Source organism: Macrobrachium nipponense, chromosome 11, assembly GCF_015104395.2.
Source record: "Macrobrachium nipponense isolate FS-2020 chromosome 11, ASM1510439v2, whole genome shotgun sequence".
Lineage (NCBI taxonomy): Eukaryota > Metazoa > Arthropoda > Malacostraca > Decapoda > Palaemonidae > Macrobrachium > Macrobrachium nipponense.
In genome coordinates, this window is record NC_061087.1 from 85562908 (window position 1) to 85590019 (window position 27112).

At 36.1% G+C, this 27112-nt stretch overlaps 2 protein-coding genes across 2 annotated transcripts in view; one reads left to right on the plus strand and one right to left on the minus strand.

The window, feature by feature from the left end:
* LOC135209313 (echinoderm microtubule-associated protein-like CG42247) overlaps positions 1-7185 on the minus strand; it is a 139406-nt gene extending 132221 nt beyond the window's left edge. Inside the window, exon 1 of the mRNA XM_064242021.1 lies at positions 7078-7185. Coding sequence (XP_064098091.1) covers positions 7078-7185 — 108 coding nt within the window. The remainder of the gene's footprint in view (positions 1-7077) is intronic.
* The window catches only part of LOC135206885 (uncharacterized), a 197030-nt gene that overhangs the window by 117568 nt on the left and 52350 nt on the right, over positions 1-27112 (plus strand). The window lies entirely within an intron of this gene.

Here is a 27112-nt window from a genome sequence, read left to right on the forward strand (position 1 = left end):
CTGTTCCCTGCAGCATTTCGTAACTATACGCTTTACAAATAATCCTCACCAAGAATTTCAAAGGAAATTTAGGCACTTTTGAAGCATAGAGAACATTTTTCCCCCTTCATAATTGTTTTTAAAACATACTTAGGGTTTTTATTTACCGTATGAGGCATAGGTATGGTATTAGCGTAATAGACGCCCAGCTTTCTTGATCCTTTTTACCTACTGTATGTGATATTTTTGGTACATGCATTATACACACACACACACACACACATATATATATTATATATATATATATGTGTGTGTATATATATATATATGTTTATATATATATATATATATATATATATATATATAATGCATGTACCAGAAGTATATACAGTAGGTAAAAATTATAAGAAAGCTGGGCGTCTATTATACGCTAATAACATACCTATGCCTCATACGGTAAATAAAAAACCCCAAGTATGTTTTAGAAACAATTATGAAGGGGGAAAAATGTTCTCTATGCTTCAAAAGTGCCTAAATTACATTTGAATTTCTTGGTGAAAGTTATTTGTAAAGTGTATAGTTACGAAATGCTGCAGGGAACAGTAACAGTTAAATTATATATATATATATATTATAGTATATATATATATATATATATATATATATATATCTACATACATTACAGACATAAAAAAACATACATACTACATACATACAGACATACATACATACACACATATATATAAGATATATATGTATATTATATATATACATATAATACATATATATATATATATAGTATATATATATATATATATATATATATATATATATATATATATTATATAGTATATATATAACATACGTATATACATATATATATATATACATATATATATATATATTTTATATATATATATATATGTATGTATGTATGTATGTATGTATATATATATCATATATAGTATGTATGCTTCGATGGGTTGACTACAAAAAGACAATTTATGAGTGTTCGGAGACCGCAAACCTTCACTAAAGTTTAGCAATCCACTTCCCGAAGGCGAACTAATTAAATTCTCTTGCAAAATTCTACAGTATCTCCCCCTCCCACTTTTAGATTTTTTAGATTTTTTATTTATTTATTTATTTATTTTTAGGTAACAATTCTCAGCAATCCTTTCGCCACAGATCCTCTTCCCCAAAAGAGCTTGAGTCCTAATCTCACTTGTGATGGTCACGAGGTCCACCTTTTGGTAAAGTTTTCATATGAACCCCAAAAAATGACTTCTTGCATAATCTTGCTAACGAACAAACTGAAAACAAAACAGTTTGATAGACAGAATGAGGTGAAATGTACACTCCTTTTCGAGTCAGCCTATTTTTGAGAAAAGGTGTCCTAGTTGCTATGAATTTGATTGCTATTTAAAAATATTTTCTGTCGGGTCTCCTTCCCTCGTTTATTGTTTAGTGTTTATATTTTCTCCTTGCTATTTACCCTCTCTCTCTCTCTCTCTTCTCTCTCTCTCTCTCTCTCGTAGTAGCCATCTTGCTTGGTGAGACGTACGTGAAGTCACAATAATCAACAGATATCACAAGTTTAACATACGACTAGAATTTGAGAAATATCTAGAAGTGTTCGTGAACTATCGGTGATAAGATTAGTGTGAAAATAGTAGGATAAAGCGTCTTCTAAGTTAGTTTATCAAGTGTAATACTATAAATCAGAACAAGATGGCAGTAAGTTCCAACTGCGGGAAAAGGTGGCGTAATTTGGCGTGCTTAGCAGATTCACAATACGATGAGGTAGCAGGAAGGGAACTGGCATTTCTCATCTATGAAATCAGCAACAGTCCTAACCAAAAAGATACAAAAGCATTCATAGATATATTAGAAGGATATCCTTCAAACTGGAACAAATCTAATGAAAACATCTTGAAAATAATTGAAGAAGTTCCAAATAAAATCCAAGTGGTCAAGAGACTCATAAAGAAAATATACATAAACCAACATATTCCGACAAAGAAAAAAATGAATAAGGTGAATCTTGTGAATATACTAATTGATGCATTAGGAAAAAGAATGCCAAAAGCATGCAAACTGTGGTAAGGTTTTGGTATAGCATAGTCAATCCACAAAACCTAATCAGAAATGTGCTGCATGCAACATTCCGACCCATCCACAGTGTGCTGAGGTAATACAAGATTTGAGAAAAGATACAAGAATTTTTTGTTCAACATGTCTATCATGGATAGACAATGTTATTAAATCAAGATTGAATGTACAAATAGTTGAGGATGAAGAAGAAGAAGGAGGAAGAGGAAGAGAAGAAAAAGAAGAAGAGGAAAACGGAAGAGAAGTAAACAAAAAATGAAATGACAGAAAAAAATAAGGAAAACAAAGAACAAGATAAAAGTATGGATGCAGAGATATTCAGTGATACTACATATGAGGCAATAAAGCAGCATACCTACGAAGAAATAATTACGATATGACAACAGAAAAGCAAATCCCGAAGAGGCTCTACCCAGATCTATACAATGACGGGAAAGAGGAAAAAATAGACAAGAAAGACAAAATCTGCAACCTTTTGAAAAGAGGGAATTGCAGATTTGGAGAAAGATGTTACTACAAACATCCTAAGATATGTCAAAACTATGAAATATATGGTAAATGTGCATACTTAGATGGATATGGGGATGATTGCAGAGATCTGCATCCAAAATAGTCAAAAACCTAAAAGAAGGAAAAGGATGTAAGTTCGACAAAAAATGCAAATATATGCACCCTGTAGCCATGAATCATAATCAAATAAATAACCAACCAAGTAATAAAATCCAAAATAAGAAAGAAACAAATAAAGAGAGAAATCAAGAATATCAGGTAAAAGAGAAAAGCAAACCACCAATGAGATATGCAGAGGTGTCAGCAAAAAATTTCAAAGCATCAGCTCCGAAATTCTACTCAAGAGATAATAACTGTATTTATTATGCAAGAGGATATTGCAGAAACGGAGAAAATTGCAGATTCAGACACAAAATTAATAATTATGATGAAGGAAGATCAAATATTATGGAAAAGTTGGATTTTTTAATGTCAGAACTTTCGGGAAATGAAAAAAAAGAACAACATACCAGAACAGGAAAGAGACATGGGAAAATCCTTATTACTATCAGTATTTTAAATGAAGGAGAAAACACGCAAACCATCATAGTGATGAATGCGCAGGGTTTAGTTACGAGTAACTCAAAAAGAAAAATAGAGTACTTAGAAGAACTAACCCAAAATGAAAAGAAAATAGATATAATGAATATAAGTGAAACCTGGTATTCCCAAGAGACTGGGAATGATGATCAAATAAAAGGGTTCCAAACTATAGATCAGATAGAAAAAATAGGAATCAAGGGGGAACCGCAATATATGGGAAAGACAAAAAACAAGGAAAAATATATGAGAAATATAGTAACTCAGAATGTGAACTAATAGCGGTAGAATTTGAATCTGAAAAATTGATGAACATAGTAATATATAGACCTCCTAATACTAAAGAGTTTGACATAATAATGAAAAATTGGATGATATATGTAGAAATCACAAGGACTGGACTATTCTCCTATCTGGTGACTTCAACTTTCCTTTCGTAGAATGGGAAAGAACGAATAGGAGATTGTGGTTGTACTTATACATATAAAAAAGAGAGTAATAGTAGTGCAGAAGATAAGAGGCAATTTGAAAAGCTATTAGATATGCTACTAGAATACAAAAACATTCAACAAATAAATCACCTGCCAACAAGAAAGGAAAATACTTTAGACCTAGTATTTGTGAACGAGATGAATTATGTTAAAGAAATAATAGTTTATAATGCGAGTATTTCAGACCATAATGTCATAGAATTACAGTTCATTCCAAAGCAAGTGAAAATAGAGATAAGCAAGAAATGAAAAAGTGGGAAGGATATGGGAAAATACAAACTTCTACAGTAAAAATATAAAATGGTCAGAAATTAATGAAGAATTAAACAAAGATTGGGATAACATTTTCGTAAGTGATGACATAAGGGTAAATACGGAGATATTATATAAAATATTGGAGATAATAGTGGAAAAATATATACCGAAGAAGAAAAGTAAACATCATTCATGCATACCAAGAGACAGAAGGATCTTGTTCCAGAAAATCAGAAAGTGGAAAAAAGGTCTTGCAAAGAAAAAAATGCATGGAAAGTTATAGAACTAAAAAGTAAGATAGAAAATGCAGAACAAAAGATTATACAATCAAAAGAAAATGAAAAAACGGGACTTGGAAGAAAAAACCCTATTAAATATCAAGCAAAACCCCAAACTATTATACTCATATGCGGAAGAAGATGAATAAAAGAAGAATAGAAATAGGCCCTCTGAGAATTGAAGGGAGATTAACGAATGAAAAAAAGGAAATTTGCAACATACTGGCAGAACGATATAAGAGAGAATTCACCCCTAGAATAGATAATGAAGATAATGATATAGAAGTAAGGGATGAAAATAGTGAATATTTAGCTGACATAGATATTAATGAAGCTGATATTGTGCAGGCTATTAATGAAATTAAAAATGGAGCTGCTGCAGGGCCTGATGGAATTCCTGCTATTTTGTTAAAGAAAGTAGTTCATTCTATCGCAAAGCCACTTGCAATATTATTAAGACAAAGTGTAGATACAGGCAAGATATATGATGAGCACAAAATTAGCATATATTACCCCTACTTTCAAAAGTGGATCAAGACTAGAGGCAAGTAATTATAGGCCTGTGAGTCTAACATCACATATTATGAAAGTGTATGAAAGGGTAATGAAGAAAAATATTATGAAACATAAAAAATAATTTGTTTAATAAAGGACAACATGGTTTCGTACCCGGAAAAAGTACACAAACCCAACTGTTAGTCCACCGTGAAAACATATTCAAAAATATGAAAAGCGGAAATGAAACAGATGTGGTTTATTTAGACTTTGCAAAAGCTTTTGATAAAGTAGACCATAATATATTAGCGAAGAAAATTAGAAAACACAATATCGTGGATAAAGTAGGAAGATGGTTAAAAGAATTTTTACACAACAGAAAACAGATAGTTATTGCAAACGACGAGAAATCGGATGAAGCCAAGGTAATATCCGGTGTGCCGCAAGGTACGGTGTTAGCTGCAATACTGTTTGTTATTATGATTGAAGACATAGACAATAATGTTAAAGATTCGGTAGTGAGTAGTTTCGCAGATGACACAAGAATAAGTAGAGAAATTACTTGTGATGAAGATAGGAACGCTCTACAAAGAGACCTTAACAAAGTATATGATTGGGCAGAGGTAAATAGGATGGTATTTAACTCTGATAAATTTGAATCAATAAATTATGGAGACAGAGAAAGAAAGCTATATGCATATAAGGGACCTAATAATGAGACCATCACAAATAAGGAAGCAGTTAAAGACCATGGTGTGATGATGAATAGGAACATGTTATGCAATGATCAAATAGCAACTCTGTTGGCAAAATGTAAGCAAATGGGAATGTTGTTACGGCACTTCAAAACAAGAAAAGCTGAACAACTGATTATGCTGTATAAAAACATATGTTCGTAGTCCACTTGAATATTGCAATATGATATGGTACCCACACTATCAAAAGGATATTGCACAAATAGAGAGTGTACAAAGGTCATTTACAGCTAGAATAGAAGAAGTTAAGGACCTAGACTACTGGGAAAGACTACATTCTTAAAATTATATAGTCTAGAAAAAAAGGAGAAGAGAACGCTACATGATAATTCAGGCATGGAAACAGATAGAAGGAATAGCAGAAAATATCATGGAACTAAAAATATCAGAAAGAGCAAGCAGAGGTAGATTAATAGTGCCCAAAACTATACCAGGAAAAATAAGGAAAGCACACAGGACATTAATCCACTACGCACCAGCATCGATAATGCAGCGTCTATTCAATGCGTTGCCAGCTCATCTGAGGAATATATCAGGAGTGAGCGTAGATGTGTTTAAGAATAAGCTCGACAAATATCTAAACTGCATCCCAGACCATCCAAGATTGGAAGATGCAAAATATACCGGAAGATGTACTAGCAACTCTCTGGTAGACACTAGAGGTGCCTCACACTGAGGGACCTGGGGCAACCCGAACAAGATGTAAGGTCTGTAAGGTAAGGTCTCTTTGAATCAGAGTTTGTGCCATTTCTTGAATATTATGTCCATAGACTTGATTTATTATATAGACCGTTTCTCATGGAGAAAGATTTAATTACAATTTTCATGTCTATTTATTTTTAGGTCAAAATTTCCACCATATGGTGAAATCTATATCAAGACTATTACTGTTAATCTGTTGTTTTTTTTTGATAAGTGGACATTAATTCAGTCATATTTCTAAACTCATTTTCATTATTTTTAATCTCTTTCTAGTTTTCTTAGGCATTATATTTAGGCTTAGTTATTTATAGTTATGAAAAACCCTTAGTAAACGAACGCTTTACGTATTCGGTGTTTGAAATTATACTTCTTAGTTGATGTTGGCTGAAGTGGATGTTGATGGAATGGCAAAGAGTAGATAGAAAAGGATGACGTGACATCTAATGGGAGATTAGATGACATAGAAGGATATTTTACGAAGATATTAGTAGTGATAAGGTTATAGATGGGGTATGATAAAGATAAAGAATATTTAGTAATATTCAAAAGTCTTAGGGTGGCGATAATATCAATTTATTCGTAAAAATCAGTGTCATTCAATCCAGTGTAATTCGTGTGGTTATTGTCAATTCAAAATGCAATCATGTGGCCGCATGCTGCTTACTCTCATTCTTTGATGTGTTATTAAAACACGTAGACAAAAACAAACAAACAGACGAGTAGACAGAAAACAGACACAGAAATTTAAACTTGCATTTTACTTTGAAAACCTACAAATAAAAAAAAACTAACGAAACGAGTAAAGAGATTACCATTCATACACGATATACTTACATACAGGAAGACAGCCAAACGGACAGATAGGGACATAAACTTATAATCAAAACCGACAGATCCCACAACACTTGAGAAACAACTCACGTTCGGCTGGATGGTAAAGAGAACGGCTTCCCTGCCTGCTTCCTCCTCGTTGTTGTTCTTCTGAACGACGATGTACAATGACGGCGGTCTCTTCACAATCATCGTCATCCTGTGGAAGGGTTGGATTGGCTTCCCCAAGGAAGAAACCCTATGCGAAGAACAGACAGAGTCTCGGCGTTCTTCTTCTTTGCTTTTGTTAAGTCTCGTCGGCGTCATTCAAGCGGATTTATGTCGTCTGCTAAGCGAGAAATGGCTTTCGGGCTTTGTTTTGGTTGCGGGGCCGAGGTTCTTTATGACTTCTGTCGCATGTCCTTGTGTAAGTAAAAACCGGTGTGAAGCCAGCGTTTAATTTAGGTACTATGAAAAAAATCGTGTCGGTGGAATGAGAATGAGAAGGGGTTTTCCATGGATAAGGTTTCTGGTTTCACGTTTTGCCGTGGAAAGGGTTTCCGGGTTCAAATTTTGTCCTGGAATAGGTGTCTGTTTTCAGGTTGCCGATGAAATGGCTTTCTGGTGTATGGTCTGCCGGTATTGTAGAATTATGGTCTCATTTTTCTTGCTATTTTCCCCACGTATTCTTGGCAAATAATTTGTCAGATTCACCACCACGCTAACTTAAGCTTTCAAACAATTGTCAGATTTCCAGGTTTGTTGAGCGCTAACCCTGAGAGAGCAGGACCTGTTTGTTTACAACATTGTTTATGTTTTGTGCCGTTGCATGGCGCAGTCTCGTCAATGTGAAAGCATAATGGTGGCCTCCAGGTCACGAAAACTCAATAGACTCTCGTAAATTATAGAACAGGCTTTTCACCTGGAATTGCTTAAAGACATCTATCTATAAACCTTGTTACCTCATTTAAATGCGGGATATTCACTCTTAAGAGCCGCCGTAATACACTGAACTGAGAAGGTTAATAAAAATTCAGCTGCTGTGCTTGTTCAGTAATTCCTTCACTACAGTTGCTTCATCTCGTTTTCCTGATAAAATTTTTGGATACATCTGGTTGAGATCCTGTCCACCAACTGCTATTGAATCTGCGGTTCATTTCCTTTTATCTGTGAGTGACATTCGAATCTGTATATTTCGAAAGCTCTTAGAAAAGTTTAATAGATATACTTTCAGTCGTAATTCATTCGCTGTCACATTAGGCAAGATTACCATAAACACCAAGCAAATATGAATAATCACTGAAACTCTGTTTCACCTTCCAAACTTCGAATCAGATCCTAGATGACCCCCATCGCCTCACAAAATATCCACGGGACCTCAGATACCCAAGCCAGTGCCAAGACTTGGGAATTTTTCCAGCCCAGCGAAGGACATCACCGTGAGTGTCCACGTTGATCCAAAACGAAGATGCGACAGACAATCTCGACCCGGACACTCCTGCAGAGCCCGAGTGCCTTATGGTCGAGGTTCCAGGTCAGAATGGCACACGCATGGAAGACAAGACTTCCCTCTCCCTAGGGAGGAGTTGACGGTGGGGGTAAAGGTGGAGGGGTACAAGGGAGGAAGTGAGAGACAGACAGAGAGGTAGGGAGTGTGTGTGAGAGAGAGTATTCATTTGATCAATAAAGTCAACCCCCCACCCAAGAGGTTGGGGGGAAACGATTTCGTGTTGACCTCAACCCCTTTTCTTACGATCCCTCACCTCTTCCCTTCTCAGATCCTTGGCTTTTTTATGCTTGTGTTTCTCTCGTTTTCCTTCTTTCCTCTCTCCGGCCCTTACCTGAAATAGCCTTATTTTTTCTTTTCATATCTTGCGTCAATCGACTGTTTGCTGCATGAAACATGTCAGCATTTGCTATTTTGAATTGTGTTATTTGTTTGTTATAAGTTTTGATGCAGTTTGTTTCCATGTTGAGTATTTTATATTTCTATTTACTTATATTTTCTTGACTTCTCTCTTGCAGTTCTATTCTTTCCTTGCATCCTGCGTCACAATTCTTTTAACCTTTTCACCATTTGCTTTTTCCCCCTCTCCCTCGGAACCTCTTTCGCCCTATTTCTCTAATGTGTTTTCTCTCCCCCTCTGAATGCTTCTACTGCCCCTTAGATTTAATGACCTCCGCCATTACAGACGGCCTGTGTGCATTAATGCACTAGAGTTATGCGAAGAGGGAGAGAAATTACGTTTAGGCATTCATCATGATATCTCAAGGTCAAGAGCTCGAGTAATGTCAGTGATTAGAAGTTTCTCTCTCTCTCTCTCTCTCTCTCTCTCTCTCTCTCTCTCTCAATATATATATATATATATATATATATATATATATATATATATATTTATATATATGTATATATATATTATATATACACTATATATATATATATATATACATATATATATACTTACATACTTACATATATACTACAAACATGACCTGTCGTTGAAACCCAGGTGAAGACGGTTGTATGGGGGACATTCGAGTAAAACCCATATTAGCTCAGCTGACCTAAGCACTGCGTCAAGTACATAGTGGTCAGTTAACTAGTGGGTCGCGTATGTGGTCGGAAAGGCCAAGGCTAGCAGCCTCATCCCAGAATACGGTTTGAAAATCGGAAGGGAAATGACTTTCAATTCCCTCTAAAGGGGAAAATGGCAAAACGGATGTGGTCATTTTACACTAAATCTTAAGTGTAGAATTGTTGAACCACGCCCCGTTGTAGCCTGGCCTATATAGTTGCCAGACGCACGATCATGGCTAACTGTAACCTTAAATAATAATAAAAACTACCGAAGCTAGAGGGCTGCGCTTTGGTGTGTTTGATGATTGGAGGGGGGATGATCAACATACTAATCTACAGCCGTGTAATCTCAGTGGCTTTTAAGATCTGATGGCGGACAGAAAGAATGCGGACGGATAGACATGGCCATCTCAACAGCTTTTTTTTTTTTTTTTTCTTAACAGAAAACTAAGAAGAGTGGCCTTCTCCGAGCCAATTTAGTGGGGGTAATAAAAAAATCCAACGTTAAAATTAAATTGCAAAATCATCTACCTTCTCCAGGTCCTTTCTTGATCACAAAAATTCCACGAGGGTGAGAAACGCAAATTAACCATCGTTGGATGAGAACCACATAACTTTTAATTCCCTGGGGTCCGTGAAAAAATGACGGCGAGAGCCCAATGTAGAATCCTGTGCGAGATTAATTCCAAATTATCCACATACCGTCGGGTCTGACCTTCATTTGGTTCGTTAAGTATTATGGATTAGGACTACGACATCGTCAAGTATGGCATGTTCCCTCCCTCCCCTTAGTAATTTGGGAGTTATGGTGTAAGGAACAGAGAGTCCAGTCTACGTCCCTCTAGGGGTGGGTCGCCCCGAAAGTATTATACCTCAAAGCACACCTACATACGGATCGTACATCTCTTCCCTCAAGGTCACAGAAGGCAGTGAGTAGTATGCCTCATTTAGTTGGTATTTCTTATCTAGTTACGTGAATACCAAGTCAAGGATCAAGGTTAACCCTGGCAGTAATCTCCATGGTCGTTGTATTTCGAGTTTTTCTCTGAAAATTTTCGCCGAGGAAACAGTAAAAAAAAAAAAAATTAAAAGAACTGAAAACGAATCTAGATAAAGAAAATAATTAAAATTTGCATGAAAGAAATATGAATACATTTCAAAATGAAACCTTATAATTGGCAGAGATGCTTTTGCTTAGAGCAATGGATAATTTGTCTTTGTTATGCAAGCAAGTAACTTTCTCTCATTAAGCCTGATTTAACAACAAAAATCAAAACAAAACTTGAACACCTACAAGCGAACATTTCTTAATATCCCTGCATGTTCCATTTCGTTTGATTTAAAATAATTGAAAATCCTTTCGTGGGTAACGTAATTTTTTACGGAAATAAGTGCACAATTACGGCGTGCCCACTGAAGGATTCGGCACAAAAGTTAGACCATCAATTGTAGTAAGATTCTCTTCACTTGAATGAGACAAACAATTCACTATCTACAGATATTCGCCTTAGCGTCTGCACCCAAGAATTATATACAAATCTTTCAGCACTCCTTTATTAGATACATAACAGTTTCATTACCTTGCAAATTCACGGGTCTGGCATTGCATCATCATAATCACAAGGCTTGTCAAAGATAGGAGGGGCTTAAGAACTTCAGAATGTTATTTTGTTAATTTCCGAACTAGTTCTTTTAAAAAGTTTTAAATTCAGACGCACAGTGTTCATAGAAGTGTTCATAATATGATAGCTAAAGTTTTTTTACGCGTGATTTAAAAAGTTATATCTCATATGGATTTGTTTTTAATTCTCCTCTGGTATCTTTGGAATGTATGTCATAAAACAAAATGAAGGTACTTCTGTTTCGTGAGTGAATTGTTCATAACCATAAAACATGTTAGTACTGTAACATTACACTGGAACGAAAATTTCAGTATCAAGAATTACGAGCAGGTAAAATTTCTTTATTTTCCGTTCTTTCTTATGTTGGAGTAGATTTGAGTTCCACAGGAATCATATTCGTTTTTTATTGACTAGCCTTCTTTCTCTCATCTATAACTGTGTCTAGTATTCAAATTGTTACAAACTTGTCAGATCACATAATTAGTAGGGTTAAATATGCTTTCTAACAAATCATGCATTTATATGTCGATGTGGTCAGCGCACTATAATTGGCAATAGAAATTTTTTTGCAATGACCAGCTGCATTACTCTCTGCCTTTTTCTTTTTATTCACCCTTCTACTTAAAATTTTAAAAAAAGTATCGATATTCATCTCTAATAAGTTCCTCAGTGGATGATAAAGTTGCGTACTCGCTTATCAATCTGGTAGCCCGAGTTCACATCCCGCTGCCGCCAATGAGGAACCAGAGGAATTGATTTCTGGTGATTGGAAATTCATTTCTCGATATAATGTGGTTCGGATCCCACAATAAACTGTAACCAACTGGTTCCTAGCCACGAAAATAAAAATCTAATCCTTCGGGCCAGCCCTAGGAGAGCTGTTAATCAGCTCAGTGGTCTGGTTAACTGAGACATACTTAACTTTTTTTTCATCCCTCTACTTTCTCTTCCCACCCACATTTCCAGCTTGTTCAAGTATATTTTATTCCATTTGTCGCATCTCATTGTGGAACAAATCCCGCAGACAATCCCCAGGAGAGTCTAGAAATATCATTTTCTGGTCTTGATAGCACTACATATATATATATATAACTATATATATATATATATATATATAGATATATATATATATATATATATATATATATATATATAATATATATATATATATATATATATCACTGGAAGGAGTGATATGAAAAGTCAGAGACAGAACAGAAGATGTAGATGCAAATATGTGAAACTGAAAAGGAGTCGTAAATGCAGTGTGAATGATTGACTTTTGTTGATGACACAGTAATAACTGAAACTGGAGAGAATCTGTAGAAACTTGTAAAACAGTTGAAAGGTTGCAAGATGAGGAAAATGAGAGCAAATGTGAACAACAGTAAGGTGAACCAATGCATGGAGGAATAATGGAAATGGTTGAGTAGTATAAGCAACTAGGAATAGATATAAAAGATGATGGTTGGCGGACGAAAAAGTCACAATTTATGTCAACTAAGAAATGTAGCTAGGTCTCTTTATGGAAGTGATATGTGGATGGTGAATGCAAATGAAAAACGTTGAAGCAGATGCCACGATCATTTTGTAATATAGTGTCGCAAAAATATAAAGAGCGAGAAATGAGAAAATCGGTAGAAATGGTAAAAAGGTTATCGTAGATGAAAAAGGGACAAATAATTACTATATAGACAGTGTACAAAGACCATTGAGCTGTTTTTGCTTCGGAGCCAAACCCTTTGGGAGCACTGCTTACACACACACACACACACACGCATGTTTAAATTTACATATATATCTATATATATATATATATTAAAGGTGGTTTGCACTAGTTTTAACGAAATATCCGTTAAGAAATTTAGTAACCGTGGGTCAAAACGCAGGAGTCTGTATCTATGAAAATGGAAATCAGGAGTCATGATAAACTTTCAGAGATTGATGGCAAATGTGAAAGTCACCAAAGCGACCAGTCATGGGTTAGGATCTACTTATGCGGGCTATGGTAGCCAGTGAGACTCCCACTTCTGGCCCATCATGACAGTTGCTGAAACAGGTACCTTCAAAAAAGTATAAGTGATGCCCTTTAGGCGATGACGATGGCGAGGGCAGAGTTGTGAATAAACATTTAGCCTTTGACTCATTCTCATCAATAGGAGAAAAGAGCTACGCATACGCACAAACACACACACATACATCCAAACACACACACACACACACACATATATATATATGTATTCTTATAATGTCAGTTTGGAATGCAATTATAATTGTAGTAATATGATTAATTCACCTCAGAACCTGTGTATCATGTTATGAAATGTATGTCTTTTGTGTTCAGATTTCCAAATTTAAAGATAACATGTGTTAAGTGGTCCGACTTTTCATTTTGAAGTAACGTAAGACAGAGAGTAAGTGCTTATATGTGAGCCTCTGTGAAGAGGGTTGTTTTCACACTTTGAGAATGTCTTAGTTAAGCTGATTTCTTTATCAGCGCAAACATGTGCATAGGGACCTCCCAGGCCGCATCGAGTCCTTTGAGAACATAGAGAGAGACTGCCTTGTCCGAGCAGAACTTGCTGTTATTCGATCCCTTGAAAATAGATGAGTTAAGCTAATTTTTTATTGTCCCAGTCGGGCCTGTAACGGAACAAGGGAGCCTTATTCATAGACATATGCGAACGCAGTCAAAGAGGCCCCATACTTGATACCCCTATAGAGATGACGAAATATGTTTTCGTCTCGGACGTGTACGCTCAACTACCCCCATTCACCGTGATACGCATATTTACGCATATAAAAGATTCATTCGCTTTTGAGACGTAGCGGCGTGCGTTAGAGAGTTTAACATTGCTCTCAAGTCTCTCTCTCTCTCTCTCTCTCTCTCTCTCTCTCTCTCTCTCTCTCTCTCTCTCTCTCACTCGGTTGCGAGGCTGTTTAAGTAACTTAACGTAGCTCACATGAATTTTGTATTCAAGCTGGTCACTCATAATTCTTAGTAAAATATGTGTTGTTTGTGGAATCTGAACATAGTATTATTTCTATTAGTTTTGTGAAGGCGCCTACGAAAGTGTAAGAGTGTGTAACAGGCCTTTAAGTTGCAGCTGTGTAAACAGGTATTTTTACAAATGTTTTGAAGTGCACTTCGAGGTTTTATTTTACCATTGGATAAAATTATCATTTTTAAGTACATTTTTCTTTTGCTTTGTTCTTTTGACATATCCAATTCATTGTCTTTATTTTGTTTAATTAGTTTGAATAATATTCTATGATGTAATTGTTTGAATCTAACACTTGCAAGTTAATTTGTATTTAATTAAATATAATTTCAAATTTAATTATTGCTTTATGATTTGATTTAATTAATTTTCTTAATAAACTTTGATTTAATTTTGCTTCATAATTAATTCAAGAATTAATTAAACTTTTGTTTTCAAGTAATAACAATTTCCCTGAGATTGTGAATTTCACTTATAAATTTTGAATTTAGAAATAACTTTTTGTATTTAAAATTTTTGGAAGCATTTCATTTACTTACACCAGTATATAACAATTAAATATTATATTTTATTTTTGTTCAGGTAGAAATATAGAGTGATAATTGTGACATTTCCCACAAATAAAACAGAATCAGGGAAATACTTAGATTTGAAATCGCAGGAGTGATGCCCTTTAATTAAGATTACCTCACACCTATTTTAATGAACTTAGACTGATTGTTTTCTTGACTGTTCAGTTAAAAAAAGGATCACTATTCCCTTTAGAGTATTCAGTCATTTAGTATTTGTGATGAAGGGTCAGGTGTCTGGCTGTAGTGAGGTAAGTAATAACGAGGTACTTGAACAAACTGTGCCCTAAGTACAAAGGGTGTCCCAGACCCAGGAATAAAAGGGTCTCTTGTACTAGCAAGTACAAATGGTAAGTGTAGTAACCAGATACTTGGCAATTTGGGTTAACAAATATTAATGGTGTCCAGACACAGATCTTTGACTACTTCGTGCACCAAGTATTAATGGTATCCAGACCCAGATACTCTAGGCCACTTCGTCACAAGTATTAATGGTGCCCAGACCCGGGATATTTGGCACTTTATGTACCAAGTATCAATGATCCCCAGAAACCAGGGAGGAAAACAAATCACATTATCACTCTAGCTTATACTGGTGGTGTTAGGAATATATTTTGTTAGAAGAGTGACCATATATTTGTTTTTGCATATTATTGTAAGAATTGTATTTGAGAAAAATGGCTCCATTCGATACTCAGGAATTTTTAGCAGCCCCTTCCATCCAAGTGTTATCTGAAACTACTCTGACTAAGGCACAGTGGAGTGCTTTAGCAGTAGCATGTGGTGGTCATGTGTCTAGTAGCATGATAAAAGCAGAAATCAAATGCATTGCCATGCAAGCATTGATAGACTCTGGTAGAATAACTGATGATGATGAGTTAGAACTGGCTCAAGAGTTGTTGAATGTAGCACAGGCTGATCTTATAAATAAGCAGGTAGAAAAGAAAGAGAAAAGTGACGCAGAGTTAGAACTCCGACGCATAGAAGCAGAAGAAAGTTTGATTAAGCTGAAAATGCAGGCTGAAAGAGAGAGAGAATGCAAGCTGAAAAAGACAGAATAGACAGGGAAAAACAAGAAAGAAGAGAAAGAGAAGAAGAAAAAGCAGCAGAAGATGAAAGGCAAAGGATAAAAGAGGAAAGAGAAATTGCAAGACATGAAAGGGAGATGGAATTGATAAGAGCTAGATCCACAATACCTGCAACACCGTCTAACCCTAACCAAGGTAATCAAGACCCTGTATTTGATGTAGTAAGAGTGCAGAAGTTAATCCCTAAGTTTACCGAAGAGGCTCCAGCTGAGTTCTTCGATCACTTTGAGAAAGTGGCTTCAGATAAATGGTCAGTTTTGCTACAAAGTGTCTTGATTGGTAAAGGGAGAAGCGCTTATTTAGCGTTAATAGCTGATCAGTGTAAAGACTACAAAGTGCTCAAACATAATGTGCTACAAGTATACCAGTTGACCCCAGAGTACTACAATGAAAGATTCAGAAACTTAAGAAAGGATGAAAAAGTAACTTTCTTGGATTACGCTTATAAAGTGAGAAGGTGTTTTAAAAGATGGTTGGAGGTAGCTAAAGTTACAACTTTTGAAGAGTTAGAAGAGTTAGTTGTTTTAGAGCAATATTTTAAAGGTATTCCTGAGCATATAAGAGCCTATTTGAGAGAGAGAGAGGTTAAAAAACTTGACAAAGCTGCTACACTGAGTGAAGACTGCAATATAATTAGTAGCAGGCGCAATTATAATGTCAAGTACCAGAGTCAACCACGCCCAGGTTTTAAGTCTCATCCAGGTTTCAGGAGCAATTTTATAAATGGGAAACCTACAAGTAATAATACTCCTCAGCAAGCTAATGTGAAATCCTTATCTAATTTTGCAAGGCAGTTGCAAAAGCCTAATGTTGTCTGCTTCAAGTGTGGAAGAGCAGGACACTTCAGTCAGGAGTGTTATCGGAATTATCAGCAGTCCAAGCCTGTTGGTCAAATAGTAAGAGGTGACCAGGTGAAACAGACTGTTAAGAACAATGTGGGGAAAAATCCGACTACAGGGAAGACTGAAACTAAACAAGCTGAGTGTTTAGCAACCAGTGGAAATGTAACTTCAATCAGTGAGCGGCTGAGCAGTTTGGAGGCCTTTAAGCCATATATCTATGAGGGTACACTGGCAACTCAGGAAGAGAGTGTGCAGGTACCAGTCAAGATTTTACGTGATACAGGGAGCAACCATAGTGTGGTGTTACGTGGTGCTCATCCAATGTTGGAGAAGAATCTTACTGGAGATTCAGTTATTTTGAAGGGTATAGGAGGAGAGGAAGTAACTTCTATATGCCGCTTACACCTGTCCTGTGAAATGGTGACAGGGAGTGTCGATTTTGCTGTGAAGGACTCACTGGCTGTGGAAGGTGTACATGTTCTGTTGGGAAATGAAGTTGGTGGTGTTCCATTTGTTCCTTGTCCTGTAGTGACAGACAAACCGTTGAGGATTAGTCCTACGGTAGAGTTGGAGAAGAATAACCCCCACCTGTTCCCTAGTTGTGTAACTACCAGAAGTATGAGGAGAATTACGACTGTTGGTGAAGAAACTGAGGATTTGCAAGCCCAAGATGGATCAAGTGAAGGATCTTTGAACTTAGAACAATTGTTCCAGAGGAGTGATGCCTCCCGTGGAGCTAACCGAGAAAGGATTTCCCAAGAAAATTAAGAACCTGTCGTTCCTGAAGAGACTGAGTAGTCAAGGTGTTCCTGAAGATAGTAGTGAAACTACAGTAGCTGAGGTAGCAGATATTGATAGTTCAACTATTGAAGTTGGCCAGGTAACAAGAGAGAAGCTAATGGACTTGCAGAAGAAGGATGCATCGTTAGCTGATTTGTTCTTCAGAGTTGTTGATCAGGAAGAGATGCAACAAACTCCTACCTGTTATTATCTGAAGGAAGGTTTGCTGATGAGGAAGTATAGACCTTCAGATATACCCGGAAATGCTGAATGGGGCGATATCATCAGATTTTGATTCCATGTCCATTGAGAAAGCAAGTGGCGGCAGTAGCTCATGAATCTGGACATGCGGGAGTCAGGAAGACTGTGGAGAATATCATGAGATATTTTTTCTGGCCTGGACTTCATAAAGATGTTAGCAGGTTCTGTCGAGTGTCATACCTGCCAGATCGCTGGAAAACCTAATGAAACCATTCAGAAAGCCCCCCCCTACAACCTATAGAAGTTAGAGGAGAACCCTTTAACAAGGTGATTATAGATATGGTTGGACCGCTTCCGAAGACGAAGAAAGGAAATTAATATCTGTTGACATTAATGTGTCCTGTTACCAGATATCCTGAGGCGATCCCTGTTAGAAACATATCTGTCAAGATAGTTGCTGAGAAACTAGTGGAGTTTTTCTCAAAGTTTGGTATACCAGAAATTGTACAAAGTGATAGAGGAACGAACTTTACTTCCAAATTATTCCAGGATGTGATGAACTTATTAGTGGTAAAACAACAGTTATCAACTACTTATCATCCAGAAACTCAAGGTGCCTTGGAAAGGTTCCACCAGACATTGAAAAGTATGCTGACAAAGTATTGTTCTGAGTCAGGAAGAGAATGGGATGTTGGTTTACCCTTAATGTTATTTGAAGTTAGGAATGCTTATCAAGAAAGCATGGGATGTTCACCCAATGAGATGATTTTTGGAAGAGAAGTGAGAGGACCTTTGAAGATTCTTGCAGAAAATTGGTTAGAAAATAAAGAGGAAATCCAAGGAGAGTATGTGAAGAACTTAAGGAAAAGGTTGGAAGAGATTAGACAATTTTCTTTAAAAAATCTGAAAATGAGTCAAGAGAAAATGAAAAGGAACTATTATAGGAAGACTAAGCTAAGAAGTTTTAGTGTTGGTCAACAAGTGTTGGTGTTTCTGCCAGTCAAGAGATTTCCCCTTACCAATAAATTTCAAGGTCCCTACAGGATAACTGAGAAGTTAAGTGATAGAACTTATGTGATTGACACACCAGAAAGAAGAAAACGACAGAGGAAGATACATGTGAACCTTTTGAAACCTTACTTCTCAGAAACTAGGACTGAAACTGTGTCAATAATACAGACAACTTCATCTACAGAAGACGATGACGGCTATGAATTGGGAGCTGAAAGCAAGATGAATAATTCTTCAATTTTGGAAAATTTAGAGGATAAACTGAAACATCTTAATGTTGAACAAGGTGAGGAATTGAGTGAAGTGATTAGAAGCTTCACAGAGATTTTTGCAGATGTACCCAGACGTACTAATCTGACCAAACATGAAATCAAGATCCAAGAAGATGGAAAATCGTTCAAGCAAAGAGCTTATCGCTTATCACCTTATCATCGAGATGTTCTAAAGAAAGAAGTTCAGTATTTGTTGCAACATGGATTAGCAGAACCCAGTTCAAGTCACTTCAGTTCCCCATGTTTGTTAGTGAAGAAACCTGATGGCTCCTTTAGGATGTGTACTGATTATAGGAAACTGAATTCCATTAGTGTGGCTGACAATTATCCCTTGCCTCTTATAGATCAGTTACTTGATAATATTGGGCAAGCCAAGTTTGTTTCCAAGATAGACTTATTGAAGGGATATTATCAGATACCCTTAGATGAAAATGCAAAGTTGCTGTCAGCTTTTATTACTCCTTTTGGATTGTATCAGTATACTGTATTGCCATTTGGTCTGATGAATGGACCAGCCACATTTCAACGAGTGATGGATCAACTGCTAGGATCTATAGAAGGAGTAGGTGTATACCTTGATGACATAATCATTTACTCTAGAATGTGGGAAGAACATCTGCAGATCCTGAAGAAAGTTTTCAAGAAACTACAAGAGGCAGGACTAACAGTCAACCTAGAGAAGTTTGAGTTTGGGAAGGCGACTGTTCAGTACCTTGGGTTTGAAGTTGGAAAAGGCCTTCTCGCTCCGGTGAATGCTAATGTGGAAGGTATCCGTAAGGCTATCCCCCCTACTACTAGGAAACAACTACAAAGATTTTTGGGCATGGCTGGATTCTATCGTTGTTTCTGTCCAAATTTCTCAGCCATAGTAGCTCCCTTGACAGACTTAACTAGTCCCAAAGCTAAGTTTGTTTGGACTCCAGAATGTCAAGAATCCTTTGAGAAGGTAAAGCCATTTTAACTTCAAGACCAGTGCTTCAAGCTCCAGACTTTAATAAGAAATTTGTGATACAAGTTGATGCCTCTGATTGTGGAATTGGAGCTGTTCTACTTCAAGAAGATGAAAATAACCTTCTACACCCTGTGTGTTTCCTGTCTTCGAAACTGAAAAAGCATCAGAAAAGCTATGCAACTATTGAAAAGGAAACTCTATCCTTAATCACAGCATTGAAAAAGTTTGAAGTGTATGTGAACAGACCTAGGAATGAAGAGGTTTTAGTGTTGTCTGATCACAATCCCCTGTCTTTTATACAGCGGATGAAAAACCATAATCAAAGACTGACCAGGTGGTCTTTGTGCTTGCAACAGTATAATATAAAGGTTGAGCACATATCTGGTAAGAACAATGTAGTTGCCGATTATTTATCCCATTGTGAATCGTTGGATTCAACCCCGGAATAACTAATCTTCTTGGGGGAGGAATCTTATAATGTAAATTTGGAATGCAATTATAATTGTGGTAATATGATTAATTCACCTCAGAACCTGTGTATCATGTTATGAAATGTATGTCTTTTGTGTTTAGATTCCCAAATTTAAAGATAACGTGTTAAGTGGTCCGACTTTTCATTTTGAAGTAACGTAAGACAGAGAGTAAGTGCTTATATGTGAGCCTCTGTGAAGAGGGTTGTTTTCACACTTTGAGAATGTCTTAGCTAAGCTGATTTCTTTATCGGCGCAAACACGTGCATAGGGACCTCCCGGGCCGCATCGAGTCCTTTGAGAACATAGAGAGAGACTGCCTTGTCCGAGCAGAACTTGCTGTTATTCGATCCCTTGAAAATAGATGAGTTAAGCTAATTTTTTATCGTCCCAATCGGGCCTGTAACCGAACAAGGGAGCCTTATTCATAGACATATGCAAACGCAGTCAAAGAGGCCCCATACTTGATACCCTTATAGAGATGACGAAATATGTTTTCGTCTCGGATGTGTACACTCAACTACCCCCATTCACCGTGATACAAATATTTACGCATATAAAAGATTCATTCGCTTTTGAGACGTAGTGGCGTGCGTTAGAGAGTTTAAAATTGCTCTCAGGTCTCTCTCTCTCTCTCTCAAAATCTCTTTCGCACTCGCTCGGTTGCGAGGCTGTTTAAGTAACTTAACGTAGCTCACATGAATTTTGTATTCAAGGTGATCACTCATAATTCTTAGTAAAATATGTGTTGTTTGTGGAATCTGAACATAGTATTATTTCTATTAGTTTTTTGAAGGCCCCTACAAAAGTGTAAGAGTGTGTAACAGGCCTTTAAGTTGCAGCTGTGTAAACAGGTATTTTTACAAATGTTTTGAAGTGCACTTCGAGGTTTTATTTTACCATTGGATAAAATTATCATTTTTAAGTACATTTTTCTTTTGCTTTGTTCTTTTGACATATCCAATTTTATAGGCTTAATGTTTGTACTGTCAATGCTTTAATTGTCTACATATTATGCGTTATGTTTTTGCATTGTCTTTATTTTGTTTAATTAGTTTGAATAATATTCTATTATGAAATTGTTTGAATCTAACACTTGCAAGTTAATTTGTATTTAATTAAATATAATTTCAAATTTAATTATTGCTTTATGATTTGATTTAATTAATTTTCTTAATAAACTTTGATTTAATTTTGCTTAATAATTAATTCAAGAATTAATTAAACTCTTGTTTTCAAGTAATAACAATTTCCCCGAGATTGTGAATTTCACTTATAAATTTTGAATTTAGAAATAAATTTTTGTATTTAAAATTTTTGGAAGAGTTTCATTTACTCCCACCAGTATATAACAATTAAATATTATATTTTATTTTTGTTTAGGTAGAAATATAGTGATAATTGTGACGTTTCCCACAAATAAAACAGAATCAGGGAAATACTTAGGTTTGAAATTGCAGGAGTGATGCCCTTTAATTAAGATTACCTCACACCTATTTTAATGAACTTAGACTGATTGTTTTCTTGACTGTTCAGTTAAAAAAGGGACCACTATTACCTTTAGAGTATTCAGTCGTTTAGTATTTGTGATGAAGGGTCAGGTGTCTGGCTGTAGTGAGGTAAGTAATAACGAGGTACTTGAAAAAACTGTGCCCTAAGTACAAAGGGTGTCCCAGACCCAGGAATAAAAGGGTCTCTTGTACTAGCAAGTACAAATGGTAAGTGTAGTAACCAGATACTTGGCAATTTGGGTTAACAAATATTAATGGTGTCCAGACACAGATCTTTGACTACTTCGTGCACCAAGTATTAATGGTATCCAGACCCAGATACTTCGTCACAATATATATATATATATATATATATATATATATATATATATATATATATCTATATATATCTTCCATATATATCTTCCATATATATCTTCCATATTGTCAGCTTGCTGCTCACGTCATTAACAAAAGCCTGTGTAGAACATTGCTCATGTTTGTTTTGTTTGCATGTATATGTGTGTGTTTGTGCGTATGCGTAGCTCTTTTCTCCTATTGATGAGAATGAGTCAAAGGCTAAATGTTTATTCACAACTCTGCCCTCGCCATCGTCATCGCCTAAAGGGCATCACTTTTACTTTTCTGAAGGTACTTGTTTCAGCAACTGTCACGATGGGCCAGAAGTAAGAGTCTCGCTGGCTACCATAGCCCGCATAAGTAGATCCAAACCCTTGACTGGTCGCTTTGGTGACTTTCACATTTGCCATCAATTTCTGAAAGTTTATGATGACTCCTGATTTCCATTTTCATAGATACAGACTCCTGCGTTTTGACCTACGGTTGCTAAATTTCTTAACGGATATTTCGATAAAAATAGTGCAAACCACCTTTCATATATGCATCATATATATATATATATATATATATATATATATATATATATATATATATATATATTATATATATATATAATTATATACATGTGTGTGTGTGTGTGTGTGTGTAAGTAGTGATCCCGAAGGGATTGGCTCCGATGCAAAAACAGCCCAATGGTCTTTGTACACTGTCTATCTAGTAATTATTTGTCCCTTTTTCATCTACGATAACCTTTTTACCATTTCGACCTATTTTCTCATTTCTCGCTCTGTATGTTCTTGCGCCACTATATTACAAAAGATCGTGGCATCTGCTTCAACGTTTTTCATTTGCATTCACCATCCACATATCCACATATTACTTCCATAAAGGAGAGCTGGCTCAAAATCCCCTATACTTTTCCACCTTGCCTTCTATTGAAACTTGGTCTTGTCATTTCTTAGTTGACATACATTGTGACTTTTTCGTCCGCCAACCATCATCCTTTATATATGTTCCCAGATACTTATACTAATCAACCATTTCTATTCTTCCATCAAGCATTGCTTCACCTTACTGCTGTTCACATTTACTCTCAGTTTCCTCATCTTACAAACCCATTCAACTCTTTTACAAGTTTCTACAGATTCTCTCCACTTTCAGCTATCACTGTGTCATCAACAAAAATCAATCACTCACACTGCATTTACGGCTCCTCTTTTTAATCCCACAACTTTGCATCTACATCTTCTGTTCTGTCTCTGACTTTTCATATCACTCCCTCCAGGGAGAGGATGAACAGCTATGGAGACATAACACAACATTGTCTCTGCTTCACTTTTACATCCAAGCCACTTATTCTTACATCTGCTTACTCTAACAAATGCCTCACTTCCATCATAAAAATTTTCAGTCACTTAATATCTCTATGGAGTCTATCATAAGTGTTTTTTCTAGTTCCATGTTTCATAACAAACAATCGTTCCATAACCCGTCCTTTGTGTTTAGACCCACTGTTCTTCCCCTATCAATTCCTCTATTTCACACACACTTGCACAAACACGCACACATACACACACACATTTATATATATTCATATGTATACCTATATTCATATTTACATTTATTACTTTGCATACAGTATGTTGCAAACAAACAAACAAAAATTCCCAAAATTAAAACAGGTGCAACAGTAAACCTGAGAGGTGAATATATGAAATCACCATATAAATTGTTATAGAAGAATCACGAACCTTTTTCGTGTTTGTTTATGGCATGCAATTTCATTTTTATTTGGGCCCGGTGAAGGTCTCGCCTGTTGTTCCCGAGTCTGTATATAGATATTTCTCTGTAACCGCAAAACTTCGCGTGATCTTGAACAAAACGAGGTTAGCGATGACAAAGAATTATCCTGTGACTTTTGTCAGCAATAATAAACATTTCATCGCTCTTCTCTCTCTCTCTCTCTCTCTCTCTCTCTCTCTCTCTCTCTCTCTCTCTCTCTCCTGATGCATTCAACCTGCCAAACTTTGAGTGAGTTTGACTTATATGTATATGTGTGTGTGCATGTACTAGGTATGTATGTATGTATACAATGTGTGTACCTGCCCTTCAAGGGCTAATGTACAACTAGCTTCTACAGTTTGCTGTTAGAAATTGAAATATTCGTTCCTATCGCAGTGACATGAGTTGTCAGTAACTATTCAGAGCAACACAGAACTGCAATCATGCAATCTCTGTTAATCAAATCAGAACTGCCTACTGCAAGCATGAACTTGAACCCACTGCAATCATCTGGCTAAGATCTGAATGCCTGTCTGCAACACGTGTATGAATAGCCATTCAGTTTATGAAAGAACATCAATTTAATCCACCCTTGGATATTCCCTTTATACACGAATGTATACTTTTTTCTCCTGGGAAGAATAATAGTTTGTTCAAGAGAATTATTCTAGTTTTAGTTAATAGCTAATCCATTCAGGCTATAAAGGAATATACAATTAATCCATGAGTGGATGCCATTATATTTACATAAGAAACCACATTTCAACGGTAAATGCATGCCCAATTAATCCATTAATGAATATTCTTTTAATCTGCAAACGGTTAACAAATTAATCCACATACATACATACATATGTATATATATGTATGTGTATTGTATATATATATATAATATAGTAGATTGCCACATATTTGCTATGATTGAATATCCTATTAAACCATAATTGAATGCCCATCTAATCCGCGACTTAATGCGTATTTAATCCACACATGGATGCCCATTTACTCTGCAAACAGGTATTCATTTATTCTATAAGCAATTGCTCATGATATATTAGGAACGATACCTTTGTAAACAACAAATGACTTCCAGTTCATAAACGAATAGATACCACATGCCCGTATGATTTACAAATGAAAGAAATTTAATCTGCGAATGAATATATATTTATTTTACATATGTATGCCCATGTAAATCACAATGAATTTATGTGCCATTAACGAATTAATATTCACCTACTCAGTGAACGTGTTCACTTGCTATTGAATTGTAGATCAACTACAACACTCGGATCCGGCTGCTTCGACTTCAGATTAAAAGATGAAATCACATTCAATTCAATAATATATCAACTAAGTCCGCAAAATGCCTTTGCTTTTCGAAATCACATCACGTATGATATGAAATGCCGGTTGAGTTACATCTTTGCAGGTGGATGACAATCGCGGCGAGACATGACACAGAATCACTTTTAATGGAGGAAATGACGATTGCTCAGATGTGATTTAACCAGGGAGTTTTCATTCACTTGTTTGCAAGTGACGTAATCCTAAAAAGCAATTGATATTTATAAAGTACGATGACAATGTCTTTGTGACGGTTGTACAGTACAGCCGAGTTTAAATTCGTTCAATATTCACCTTTATTGAAAATCCTTGGATGGCCCTAATTACACGAGGCGTCATTAAGTCATCCGTAATATCCCTGATCCGCGGCTGTATAGCCTTGAGAGAAGATAATTCTCTCGTGGCAATTTAGAGGAGTGTCGTGTGAGACTGTTGGATGTTTGGCACCAGCTAAGAATAACCAAGGCCGTCTTCATTGTTGACAAAAAATAATTGTCCTCACTACTGTCCTCGAGATATCTCCTTTAGTGACTTCAAATAAGATAGGTAATCGCTCGTTTTTATTGCTTGGCATTTAAAATTCTGGATCTTCCAGCTAATTATTGCTTTCGAAACTATGAAATGGCAAATTTGAGACTAGATAAAAATAACCTAGTATAAGTAGAGGGACAAAAACATAGTTTTTTTAATTCTCATGAAAAATCTCTACGAATTAAACAATTAAAAGTCTTATCATCCTCTTCGTAGGAAGGTATAGATAACGCTACAAATTCTTGAACACCTTAGTTAGGTTCCTTCTTGCAATAAAGTTACAAATAACCATCAATATTTTCTTGCTTATTGCAGAAAGAGTGTGAATCTTAACATTGATTCTTCTTCTCCTTCGTCTTTTCCTTCTTCTTCTTCTTATCATCATCATTATTAATATTGCTATAATCATTGGTATTGATAAGACAAAACTTTCATCTGGGACCTGAACTTGTGACATTTGGTCAATCACAGATCAGCGGTTCGACTTCCCAAAAAGGGGGTTTGCCATATCACCTGTTTCCAGGCGTTGCATTATGGCTATTCTGAGTCATTCACATTGCTATTATTACCATGACTGATATCATTATTATTCGCACGTTACCCCTCCGTTATTCCCGCAACCTGGTTTTACCACGATCCATTGCGAGCGGTGAGCTGTCGTGATGTCAACGACAATACTAAGCAGAAAGAAATAAAACTTGACGTAATTGATGTGTGTTTGTGTGTGTGTGACACAGGGAGTTTTATCGCGCTCGGCTGTAAGGTCGACTCTCTTCGATCAGTCAATCTTGCGTGGCGTCTAAGGTGATTTACACCAAGGAACCGATTCCGCACCACCTAACGAAGGCCTCATTATCGAAACGTGTATTTCAGTGACCATTAAAAATGGGGATTGTTTATTTTGTGATGCGAAGGTCGCTTGGACGGAAAAACCTTGTTCCCTTTGTCTTGATTATCTCTGGTAAAATAGGGCAAAGTGTGTCTGTATGTGTTTGTGCTACTATATAAGTACATACATATATATACAAACATATACATTATATATATATATATATATATATATCAATTTTTGCCTACTAAGCGATAGGACCCTTTTTTTAATCCTTAGCGAGGTTTGGCGGATGGCCACCTTCTTGTAGAAAAAAAAAAAAAAAAAAAAAAAACGCTTTGCGGACAATGACCTATACGAAGAGTTATGTTCCTGGATACCACGATTTTGTTGATTCCTGCAGGTGACAACCATTTCTGG